This window comes from Apus apus, chromosome 1, assembly GCF_020740795.1.
Source record: "Apus apus isolate bApuApu2 chromosome 1, bApuApu2.pri.cur, whole genome shotgun sequence".
Classification (NCBI taxonomy): Eukaryota; Metazoa; Chordata; class Aves; order Apodiformes; family Apodidae; genus Apus; species Apus apus.
This window is the reverse complement of record NC_067282.1, coordinates 155,673,758-155,686,162: the sequence shown is the minus strand read 5'-3', so window position 1 is coordinate 155,686,162 and position 12,405 is coordinate 155,673,758. Positions and strand designations below refer to the sequence as shown.

Here is a 12,405-nt window from a genome sequence, read left to right as displayed (position 1 = left end):
TCTAATGAAGTTGCTTTTACTCTGGATAAAGACAATAATTATTATTCAGATCTAAATTTATCATCCAATCCCCAGATTATGGGAACTACATTTTGCTCTTGCGTTTGGACACATAGTAGTAGGAGTTAAATAAGAAAGCAAAGCTTTGCAAAACTCTCTTCCATTAATAAAAATCTGTATGTTTTCATGTGTGATTTAATGAGGACAGTTGTCCTATTTCCTCTTTGAACTGTAATGAGGAAATGGCATTTTTTTGTTGTTGTTGCAGTAAGGCAGAATCTCACCGTGACTGCACACAAATGTACATAATAAGAAAAAAAATAAAATCACCACATCAATGTATTATATCCAACTACAAGGTTTCTCTTAATGTTACAGAGAGCTTATATAGCCATTTAAATACATATCTCCATCTGCTACAACTGTACTACTAATAATACTAACAATATGCAAATTAAATAAGATATTTTTAATGTATTACATTTTTCTTAACATTGACAGCAAAATAAAGGTGAAAAGGGATACAAAACCCTCTCACCTCATTTTTTAAACTCTGCAGTTCTAAGACTTTTGATCTACAGATTGACATTATTAAGTTAACCCAAAATATAACTCTCTGTAGCATTTGAGGGAGCTTGGTTGGAGTTCTTTGGAATGTCCATGTATACCGGAACACAATGGTGCAGCTAAGGGCACCATACGGTATGGAATTTCTTTTTACTGCTGTTTGTTATATATGTAAATGAAAGGAAACTCATTTATTTAAACTTGGTTTGCTGTTTCATCCATAGGAAATTGCTTGAAAGCCACGAACCTTTAACACCAATAGGTTTGCCAGAACTCTTGTAATGTACTTCATCTGACTTATAGGACATGTACATTTATTTTTGAGGCCTCATCGGTGTGATGGCAGCACAGGGTTCACAGCTGAAAAAAACCACTAGTGGCCAAGAACAAAATTAGGGAATGCTAAGAAGTGAGCCTTAGTATCACAGAGGGTGAAACTCCAGTTACTGAGGTGAGTAGAGCTGTGAATGAAATAAAAAATGTTTCAAATAAAATTCTGAAGAAACTCATGAGTTTCTGGGCAGATATCATGAAGAATTTGGAAAGACGTGCTGGACTGATTTTCATTATCAGAGAAGGACAGGGCCCTCTCCTATGGTATTAACTCTGATTTTTACATATAGGACTTGGTTCATGGAGAAAACCCACTCCTGGATACAGATACTCCACCTTGATGGGCTTTCTCTGGAATTCCAGTGCTTTAATCTAGACGTTCTCATGTGGCCCAGAAAGGCCATCATATCCTGAGCTGCCTAAAAAGCAGCAGGTCAAGGGAAGTGATTCTCCCCCTCTGCTCTGCCAAGATGCCACCTGCAGTACTGCATCCAGTTCTGGGGTTCTCAGCACAAGGAAAGTATGAAGCAGTTTAGAGAAAGTCCAGAGAAGGGCCACTAAAATAATCGGAGGGCTGGAACACCTCTCCTGGGAAGACAGGCTGAGAAACCTGGACTGGTTCAGTCTGGAGAAGTGTCTGGGAAGATCTTATTGCAGACTTTCAGTACAGAAAGACAGAGAGAGACTTTCTACCAAGGCCTGTAGTGACAGGACAAAGGGCAATGATTTTTAAATTAAAGAGAGTAGGATTTAAGTTAGATATAAGGAAGAAATGTTTTGCAATGAGGGTGGTGAGACACTGGAACAGGTTGCCCAGAACAGCTGTAGATGCCCCCTCCCTGTTAGTGTTCAAAGCCAGGTTGGATGGGGCTTGGAGCAACTTGGTCTAGTAGGAGGTGTCCCTGCACATTCAGGGAAGTTGGGACTAGGTGAACTATCATAGTCCATTCTCACCCAAACTGCTCTATAATTGCAATCTTCTGACACAAAAATATGCAGGGATCTGTTCTGGAAACTAAATACAGAAGACTTGTGCATGTTAAAACACAGTTTTTATATTATTATAGTTCTTCAAGAAGAGAAATAAGTGTCAGGATGTATGCAGCTGCAGCTAATGAAGATCAATAAAATAGCATCCAGAAAACATTATAGCTCTAAATGTATCCACTTGCAAACAGAACCCTGAGGCAGAGATACTCCTACCAAGTCAGAACAGTCTGGTCCTCTCCACAAATGATCCACTAATGTTCCACTTCAGCAGTGGTATGGTCCTACATAAAAGCCTCTCTGCTACAGCTTAGAGGTGCAGAAAAAACATGCAGGAGGTAGTAACTTTAGGTCCTATTTTCCTTCCTGCAGGCCCAGAGCATTCCTCCTTCTCCCCATGACTGGGGAAGGCACAGGTGAGTGTCTCTCCCAGCTACAGCCTCAATGCAGGGTGCTGCAGACAGTCAGGGGCAGCTTCTGGGAACATCCTAGCAAGGGGAATCAGCTAGACAGTTTTTCTCAGTTAATAACAGCAAATCTATAAAGCTTTAACATGGGGTTTTTTAGGTGATACTTGTGCCAGAAATGTAGAATATTAATTCAAATAATATTAACTGCTGTTAACTCATGTAACAAGAGGAATAACACAGTGTGGAGATTTGGAAGAGTGGCAAGTGTAAAAATTCCTCTGTAACTGAAACACAGCAGGAATTTATTCTGGATGGAAACATGCTACACTGCTGCTGCAGGTCTGGCTGCTTAATAGTCTAGAACAAAATGAGCCACTTCCCCTAAACCATTTCTCATTTAATTCATAAATAATGTGAAGTCACAAGGAAGCTTTACATCTTTTGAAGAACAAAGGCCTACAGAGGAAGCCTGGCTTCATTCTCAGATTTACTTATGTGCCTTTGGGTTGGTCTCCTATTCATTTTCATGCTGTGCAGCTTTTTCCATGTCTAACCACCTTTTTATCTATCTCCCCCTCCCATATTTCACAACATAATTAGTCTGTAAAGTCATGCAAGTGGTTAATCAGTTACAAGACAAGCAGAAAAATAAATATATCATTACAAATATAACTAGTACTCTTTAATAAAAACAGGTTACAAAGTTGGATAGGAACCAAGAATTTTAAGACATTACCACAGCAGATTCAGTTCTCTAATAAAAGCAGCATTAAAGAAACATCAAAACACTTCAGTAAGTAAGACGACCCAGCTCTTTTATGACTGTGTGGGTGGCTCTGAAAAGAGCCTTTGGGTTTGATGATATGTTGCAAAAAGTCCAAGCTTTGTTCGCTGAACTTATTTGCTTTTAGCCTTATGGCTCTCAGTTTTCTTGGGCAGCAGCACGGCCTGGATGTTGGGCAGCACCCCACCTTGCGCGATGGTCACCTTGCCCAGCAGCTTGTTGAGCTCCTCGTCGTTGCGGATGGCCAGCTGCAGGTGGCGGGGGATGATGCGCGTCTTCTTGTTGTCGCGGGCCGCGTTGCCCGCCAGCTCCAGGATCTCGGCCGTCAGGTACTCCAGCACGGCCGCCATGTAGACGGGAGCTCCAGCGCCCACCCGCTCCGCGTAGTTGCCTTTGCGGAGCAGCCGGTGGACGCGGCCCACCGGGAACTGCAGCCCGGCCCGCGACGAGCGCGACTTGGCTTTCGCTCGGACTTTACCTCCCTGCTTCCCGCGGCCAGACATGGTTTTAGCGCCTAAAAAACTTCAACCTCTCCTTCTAGGACTTGGCTGAGAAAATCTCACTGACGCAACGACTCTTCCCTTTTTATCCCTTCCCTGGGCGGGATTGGCTCCTGCTGATTGGCTGCAACCAGGCTTTGCTCATGCAGCCAATGAGAAGACGAATCGAATTGTGACCAATCACCGATAAGGACACGCCCCCGTAAGGCAAGATCCAATCGAATTACATGAGTTACAAGTCCGATATTTGCATAACAGTCCTATAAATAGAGCGCGCCGCAGCCATTTTAGATACGGATTCTCTTTCGAAAAAGGAGTTATAGTGCTGAGATGCCTGAGCCGGCCAAGTCCGCCCCTGCGCCCAAGAAGGGCTCCAAGAAAGCCGTCACCAAGACGCAGAAGAAGGGCGACAAGAAGCGCAAGAAGAGCCGCAAGGAGAGCTACTCGATCTACGTGTACAAGGTGCTGAAGCAGGTGCACCCGGACACGGGCATCTCGTCCAAGGCCATGGGCATCATGAACTCCTTCGTCAACGACATCTTCGAGCGCATCGCCGGCGAGGCCTCTCGCCTGGCGCACTACAACAAGCGCTCCACCATCACGTCGCGGGAGATCCAGACGGCCGTGCGGCTGCTGCTGCCCGGCGAGCTGGCCAAGCACGCCGTCTCCGAGGGCACCAAGGCTGTCACCAAGTACACCAGCTCCAAGTAGAGCGTCTCGGATCGTCAGTTTTTAACCCAAAGGCTCTTTTAAGAGCCACCCACATACTCCCTGAAAGAGCTTTAACACAGCAGTGTTCTGTTTGTTTTAGGTTTGAACGAGCACACAGGAAACTGTAAAACTTTAACTGTGTATGTTAGGTAATTAACTTGCATACAACGACTAAGGGGCTGAAACCCTTTACAGTTTAAAGCAAATACAAGTTGTTAAATATTATTTCATTATTGTTAACCCTCCAATACTGGTGTTTTCAAGATATCAGGCAATAAATTCCAGTAAGTGAAAGCTTTTTTTTTTCAGCAGAGATGTGAAGTTTTATTCGTTCCATCACAAGATTCATATAGCTTCCAATAACCACAAGAGCGCAAAAAAAAAAAAAAAAAAAAAAAAAAAAAAAAAAAAGAGGGAAAAATAGAATACTGGTAGCTTTTTCCTTAGCTGTCCCAGGATAGCTTAAGCTATTTTCCTTTTGTTTGCAAAGACAGGAAGCAGCCTTGTAGGACAGAGCATAAGACTAGGAAAGCGAGGACGCCTCCGAGGCGGGGTGGACGTTTCGGGAGGACGAGCCATCCGAAGAAGCCTGGAATGGACCCGGGATCACCGGCCAGCGCGGGCTTTTCGAAATTTCCCACTCGTCCAATAAGGCTGCAGCAGATTCTCCCACCAACCAATCACAACCGGCCATGGGATGAGCTCGGGGAGCCGCCGCTGTTGCGGGAAGCTCCGCGCCGCGCTGCGTTTGCGCTCCTACCGGGCGCGGAAGCCCCGGGTGCAAGCCAGCCTGCCCGCAGCAGCGGCAGAAAGCTGCCCAGCAGAGCTCCTGCTGCTCCTGCCACCGGGCCGGCAGGGTGCGGAAGAGGACCGCCGGTAGCTCTGACTCGCCTCCCTCCCCGGAAACCTCCTTCTCAAAAAAGCAGGTCGGGGAAGTCAGGCAGAAACCGAGTCCTGCCCCGCGACAGCGCTGCCAGGAGGAAACGTGGTTGCCAAGGAAGCGGAGGAGCCGGGCTGACAGTTCCCAGCTAAGGTCACTAAGAGGTGTGGCACTCGCATCCAGGCTGTTACGAACCGCGCTGGTTAAAGCACCGAAAAAAAACCTCCGCCCCCCCCCTAAGTAGGCCCTTTAACACATACACCTTCTTCCGGTGCACAAACAAGTCAGCCTTTATAAAGCGTTTCCCCAGGGAATGTAAACTTTATTTTTCCAAGTCTTAGCGTAATCACGGCCGGAATTTAGCGTCCCATCCACCTCACAGACTGACGTCCCACACGGGTAGTGGCGTGTGGTTAGCTCTGCCGCAGGCACGGAGCTCGGTGATGGAGTGTATCAGCCCTTTTCCGGACACCAGTGGGTGGCTCTTAAAAGAGCCGTTTGGTTTAAGCATTTCCACTTCAACACCTCACTTCTTGGGCGCCGCCTTCTTCGCCTTGGCCGCTTTCGGCTTCCCTGCCTTGGGCTTGGCTGCTTTGGGTTTCACCGCCTTCGCCTTGGCCGGGCTCTTCGCGGCTGCCGCTGCCTTTTTGGGCTTGGCTGCCTTAGTCGCCTTCTTGGGGCTCTTGGTGGCTTTCTTGGCCGCTGCGGCCGCCGGCTTCTTGGCTTTCTTGGGGCTCTTCTTCACCGCCGCCGCCTTCTTGGGCTTCTTAGCAGCGCTGGCGGGCTTCTTGGCCGCCGGCTTCTTCGGCTTGGCCGCGGCTGCCCGCTTCTTGGGGGCTTTTTCCTTCACTTCTCCAGGCTTCTTGCTCAGCCGGAAGGACCCGGAGGCGCCGGTGCCCTTGGTCTGCACCAAGGTGCCCTTGCTGACGAGGCTCTTGAGCCCCAGCTTGATGCGGCTGTTGTTCTTCTCCACATCGTAGCCGCCGGCGGCCAGCGCCTTCTTCAGCGCGGCGAGGGAGAGCCCCTTGCGCTCCTTGGAGGCGGACACGGCCTTGGTGATCAGCTCGGTGACGCTGGGGCCGGCGGGCTTGCGGGCTTTGGAGCCGCCCGCCGCCTTCTTCGGCTTTTTGGCTGCTGCTTTAGCGGCGGGGGCCGCGACAGCGGGAGCGGCGGCGGGAGCGGTCTCGGACATCGCTGCAGAGACTTCTTCCTAATCAAAAGAAAGTAATTGGGCTACAGTAACCCCGATGCCTGAATTTATAGCGAAGCGGTGATCTGTGATTGGTGCTTTGCAGAGCCCGCCTAACTGTTAGCCAGGAAGAGCTTTTCGTCCTCCGAGTCTGTGTTTCTTTCGAGTTATAAATTCATATTTTTTGTAAAATGCGTGACACTAAATCACCCCTTTTTTCAGTGGAGTGAAGGGAAGACTGTGGACTTTCATTCGGGGGAGTTTCTTGCCGTTGGGACCCCAGAGGAGAGAGAAAAGATGTGTTTAACCCCGCGTTGTGAAGCCAGAGAGACCCCGGGAACGGCAAACTTTTGTTTTTCCTTCTAAATTAAAATAAAACCCGTTGATAAAAAGTCTTTCTACTAATGCAGGCTTAATCTTTAAGGGGTTTTCTCCAGATTATGATAGAAACCGAGGGGAAAACTTCTATGTCTTTGTCGTAAATCGATTTCAAAGAGAAGGAAGTAACACAATTTCGTGGCTGAGCTTTGAATATGGATAAAGATTCGACTCCCTTAACCATATCTTTAACTATTAAGGATACTGTATTTCTACAGAATTTTGTGTTTTGTGAAAATAAGAGACCTCAAGACGGATATATACACTGTTGAAAAGTGTTTGGAACTTGCCCGGGCTCTGTATTTTTTGTGATGTTCTGTAAGTGAACAGCAAGATTTTGATATTTTTACAAATAATTTCAGTTTATAAAATGCAGCTGTCAATTCTTAGTTAATGCATATAAAATCCAGATAATCTTACAGTTTAATGATTTCTCAGTTCCAGTAGTGTATACTATTATACTTTAAGACTTACAGAGGTTAGAAGTGGACTTGTAAAGGAAAATTATCCAACATGTTTAGCTACACTAGTATGCACTGATGCTACTTAAACATTAATGGAGTCAAATGAAGCCTCCATTCTCCAGAAATAAATTAAATTATATGGAAATCTGGCCTGCATGAACGAAATGCCTCATCCTCAATGTTACTTATAAATATTTGGATACACAAATTGCTGCGTGGTATTTTTTGTTTGATTTTTTTTTTTTTTTAAATAGGTAGGTATCATAAAAACTGCCATCCTCTTCTTTAAAGGAAAAGGAACACACTTGCCGATTTAGGTTTTCATTGAAATCCTCAGAATATTGAAATAATTCTCAGCCAATCCTCATATAGCAGAATAAGCTTTTATTATTATGATCCAACTTAATTATTAAGTCTCACAAAGGGAAAACAGAAATAAATAGTTCTGGCTTTTATTTTTTGTTATTATTAGTAAATCAGAAGAGTCATTTGTCTTCTAATTAAGAAGCAGCCAGAATTTTTTTCCTTGGTTGAAAAGAACAACTTAAGCCTAAACCTAATATTTTGTCTCATCGTACTTGGTGAAAATTGGGCTGTTTCCATCAAGGGCTGTCTCTTCTAGCATGGATTAATCCGAAATTCTAGTAGACTTTTATTTTCTGGCATTTATTTTCATGCATTAACTTTCGAAGACACAAGTTATACTTAATTGAAGGTATTTTTATTTGAGGTAGGTTGAGATGCCAAGGACAAACGAGATTCATTATAATAACAAAAAGGAAAACACTGAACTGGCACGTTTTCATATTGTCTTTTATTTCTATATTTATTTTGTTTTGTCTGCATGCAGGCCAGCTAAGAAACACTTTGAAGGAGAGGATGGGAAAAGAAGAGAAAGGGAAAAATTAGGCTCTTCAGTACCCAATAGTAAAAAACAGACTGAAGGGTTTACTAAGGTGGGCAGTGAAACTTGCCACCTTTCTTGAGAATGCGACAGCATTCCCACACAAGATACAAGACCAAATTTGCAGTAGCCATAATGTTTAAAAGCTCAGGCTGGTAACCCAAATGAACAGTAAGGCTGCATTTCTGGGAGGTAAAAATGTATTTCCTTGTAGCAAAATGAGGGCATTATACGTTTTGGATATGGTGGTTTTTTTTAATATGGTTTAGGGAAGAACTTTGTAGAGTAGGGATGATGGTTGACCTCTATGATCCCAAGGGTCTTTTCCAACCTGAACAGTTCTATGAATCTGTGATACTTATTTTCCAGGTTAAGTGCATGGAGATGTCAAAAAAGCAGAATCAGACTGTAAGCAATATAATGTTTAATATAATGTGTCTAATCTCTGTAGCTTTAACGATTTAGGGTTTGATCTCTGTGATTCAGGTTTATTACACCTGAAATTGATCATGAAGCTGGAGCAATTGCAGTGGACAGTAACTGTTGGTGCAAGAGTGCAGCTGTAACCCCAGGGGTGGGTCTCCTTCACCAGCCCCATCCCTCACATCCACACATTTGGGAAAGTTTATCTTCCAACTCGTTCTTTCTAAATCTCTTCTCAGCCCATCAGGAGAGGAGAGATTTCCTTCCCCTCCCCCATAAACAGGCTGCAGGTTAGAAATAAAGAGAGGAGTTCAAAAAAAGTTGGGAGAAGAGCTCTCCTATCTTGCTCCTTAAGTAGCAGCAGGTACTTTATCTCCATCTACAGCACGGAGGGCTTGCTGTCCCTCCTCTGTCACAAGTTATATAGGGGCAAGGTCGTCTCTGATTTTGTAAGGAAAATGGATGAACAGGGTACCAAAGATTTCAAGGAGCAGAACTTAGTACTTCTCCCACTTTTAGTTCCAAATGTTTCCCTGTAAAACTGCATGTCTTTTAAAGAATTCCTACTTCAGGTCTTGACTATTTGAAGCTGCACTTCTGCAGTTCTTTACTTTTCCCTAATAATCTGAGACACTGAAAGGCTTGGCAGCTGGCCTCTGACATTATGTGTCAGCATCCTTTATCACACCTACTCCTCAACCAGCAAACTGGCCCCACCCTGCACAGAGCATTCTATCGTTCGTTCCTGGCCTACTGAGTAATGATAATTGTCCTGGTTTTATCAGCCATGTCTGCCAAAGGCAAGCTCTTGTTTTAAAGAGGAGGGTTTTAGAGAGATGAAGAGGTGTGAAAAGGGAGGCTTTTCTGGGGTTATTCTCCCTCCTGGCCCCAGCAATAACATTTTCTAGTTAATTGAATACAATAAACTTGTCAGAAGCTCTGAATAATTTATCTGCTTGTATGGCTGGAAATAGCTGTTAAATCTTGGGCCAAAATAACAATTCTCCATTTTTAGAGAGACCATTCACTATCTGCATTACAAATAACATTGATATTGCCCTGGATGTTTTACAGATAAGAGAAAAAGGCAAAATGAAGTAAGCCTCCCAGCACAGAAGTTAGCAATTCAGTGGTAGAGAACTGAATTGTTTCTCAACCTGACAGAGAAATTTTCTTGCTGCCAAGCAACATTAATTGGAAAAAAAAAAAAAAGTTTTGAGAGTTAGCTGGTAATAGAAATTGCTTGCAGTTTCCAAGTGAAGAGGGAAATATTTATATTTTACAATAAATTTTCATCAAAAAGCAATGATCGAAAGTTTTCCTGTATTCCCTTTCAAAGCACCTTGCCCATATGCAGGCTCCTACTCAGGACTTCAAATCAATATATTATGCCTTGTCAAAATGCACATCCTTGCTTCCCCCCAAAAAAGAACCTCATTTCCATGCACTACCACACAACATGACTTGCCTAACAGTATGGGTGCTAGAACAGATTACAGAAGATCTTACAAAATGGCAGTGCATTTTCCCATGTAAGGATCTTAAAAAAACAAAAGTAGTTCACATATGACATAAGAAGATACTCCTAAAACTGTATAGTTTGTTTATTTCTTATCAAGACAAGCTCCACATGGAAGAGAAATGGGTTACACATCAGATAAATAGAGGCAGAGTAGACGTTTAGACTGCAGGAAACATCAATTTTACCTGATTAGCCAATTTAGATGAAAATACACTAATTAAATTATAATTATTATGGTAATAATGGTGAAGACCTAGTGATTTTTTTTACTTTTAATAGAAGCATATTCTTGTCCTGATGAAGAATGGTTTTGCAGCCATTCAGGTAATCACTCCCAATATTAATAATAAAAATAAAACCACAATCAAATTTAATAACAAAAATAATGCTAAGCTCTGCACTCAGTATATGCAGCTACTCTGTTACTCTTAAAGTATCTGAATAATATGGGAAACGACTAAGCACAAGATAAGGCATTTGGGGTTACAGATTTGTGCATTGATTTGGTTTACAGGCACAGCACACTCTGGGGAAGGAAATCTCAATAATATTGAGTTGTACTAATTACTAGCTCAGCCAAATTCAAGGGAGATGTGAATGAAACAAAAAATTTACAATAAAAATAGACATTGGTTTCCAAGACATAAGGGAAGTAATTAAAACCATTTTTAAGTGGTTTGCTTCAAAAGTAACTTTAGAAAGAGTTTCAGTAGAGGATGGAATGTTTCCCTAGAGCTGGATGAGTTTCTTTGCAGATTTTATCTATTTTTCATTTAATTTAATTTTAGAAAAATATTAGTAGTGAAACAAATAATTAGGAAACTTGGTTAGCATAAAAAAAAAAAAAATCAAATCCCATGCAGGGTAGAAAATTATATTCAAATGTTTATGATCATCAACTAGGAAATTAAAATGCTTTGTCAGAGTTCTGCAAGGGTCAGTCCTAGGCCAGGTATAATTTTATTTATAATCTAAATTATAATTTACAATGCATGTATAGAAGTGCTATGCATATCAACAGACAAATAAATGCTAGGATGATATAGGACAGTTTATATAATGAGAAATATCTGATAAATTTGAGACACTGTAATAAAAAAATGTTTAAGATACTTTACCTGTAAAGAAACGTGTCAGTTTTATAAGTATTGGACAGTAGAAGTTGAACAGCACCTGAGTAGATCTGGACCTTCAAGTTATAGTTATAAGCTGACAATAGATAAACAACAGTATGTTAGCAGATATTAAGAAAGGAACCCAATGGCAACATCTACAAAGACATATTTCTTTGTATTCAGGGCTGATACAGTCTCACTTGGAGTTTTAGATCTAGTTTTTAGCACTGAACTTCAGGTTCAGAAGTGAACAATAACAGAATGCACAGAAGAGAGCAACAGTAGTGAGAGAGGTTTAGGAACTGCTCCCTATTGGAAAGGCATGCACTGGTGGAGTTTTCTGACTCAAAGAGAAGGCTGAAAAACTGAAGTTTCTTCTCAAACACCTCAGACAGTATACATCATAGGAAAGAAAAGAACTAATGTTCTCCACTGCAGCAAGTTAGTGGTAAGGAAATAATTTTTATATGGAATAGAAAATGTTACTCTGGAACACAGAGCAGGATCTCCAAAAATCAGTGAGACTGAGCACTAATTAGAAATAAGATGGGTTTAATTTACCCTTGATTATGGGTGGAGGGCAACTAAAATTGATGATGCCTATGTATTGGAAATAACCACAGAAATAAAGGTTAAAGAGCATCTGTGTGAACAAGGGAGGAGCGCTGAATGCAATACACTTGGCATTTAATAATTTATTTATTTTTTGACGATCTCCCATAGCATTCTAACTTGGGATCTGAGAGAATATGGTAGGATCAGCAGGCTGTTAGATGTTTGAAAATTGTCTATAGCACAGGGTCAATGGGCTGTAGTTAACAACTGAGTGTCTGGGGGCAACCAGTAAAGAAAAGAATGCCCCAGGGCTGAATACTTGATATTACTTAATGTTTTCTGGAATGACCTGGATGATAAGAGAGAGTGTGTGCATGAGACTAAATTAGGAAGAGCAGAGTCAAAAGTAAGACATTACATTAAAAAAGGACTTTCATAAACATGAATTGTGGGCCAAAACAGATCTTGTACAGTTTGTCAAAGGGAAGTGGGAAGTTCTCCACATGAAGCAGAACAGCTACTTGCATCAGCATAGGCTGGGAAATGGCTGGTCTGACCTGGACAGGACCTAGGGGTTGTGGTGGCTTTCCCAATTGCTGGATGCTTAAAGGCATCTATCTACTGCTGTGTCCACAGCCTAAGCGCAAATTAAACTCTGGCGGCAGCTGGGGTTTCCAACCAAA

At 42.6% G+C, this 12,405-nt stretch overlaps 3 protein-coding genes across 3 annotated transcripts; 1 reads left to right on the top strand and 2 right to left on the bottom strand.

The window, feature by feature from the left end:
* Positions 1-2,952: 2,952 nt before the first annotated feature.
* Positions 2,953-3,740, bottom strand: LOC127387025 (histone H2A.J). Its single transcript, XM_051624897.1, has one exon. The coding sequence runs from the start codon at positions 3,582-3,584 to the stop codon at positions 3,195-3,197; it is 390 nt and encodes a 129-aa protein (XP_051480857.1). The 5' UTR covers positions 3,585-3,740; the 3' UTR covers positions 2,953-3,194.
* A 95-nt stretch (positions 3,741-3,835) lies between these two features.
* LOC127387057 (histone H2B 1/2/3/4/6) lies at positions 3,836-4,596 on the top strand. The gene has a single exon (XM_051624960.1). It carries the CDS (start codon positions 3,912-3,914, stop codon positions 4,290-4,292), a length of 381 nt encoding a protein of 126 aa, XP_051480920.1. The 5' UTR covers positions 3,836-3,911; the 3' UTR covers positions 4,293-4,596.
* An 877-nt stretch (positions 4,597-5,473) lies between these two features.
* Positions 5,474-6,740, bottom strand: LOC127386934 (histone H1.10). The gene has a single exon (XM_051624674.1). The coding sequence runs from the start codon at positions 6,362-6,364 to the stop codon at positions 5,699-5,701; it is 666 nt and encodes a 221-aa protein (XP_051480634.1). The 5' UTR covers positions 6,365-6,740; the 3' UTR covers positions 5,474-5,698.
* Between the last annotated feature and the right edge of the window lie 5,665 nt (positions 6,741-12,405).

What these genes read in the sequence shown, in the direction of transcription:
- LOC127387025 (XM_051624897.1), bottom strand. Translation starts at nt 3,584, where the DNA reads ATGTCTGGCCGCGGGAAGCAGGGAGGTAAAGTCCGAGCGAAAGCCAAG.
- LOC127387057 (XM_051624960.1), top strand. Translation starts at nt 3,912, where the DNA reads ATGCCTGAGCCGGCCAAGTCCGCCCCTGCGCCCAAGAAGGGCTCCAAG.
- LOC127386934 (XM_051624674.1), bottom strand. Translation starts at nt 6,364, where the DNA reads ATGTCCGAGACCGCTCCCGCCGCCGCTCCCGCTGTCGCGGCCCCCGCC.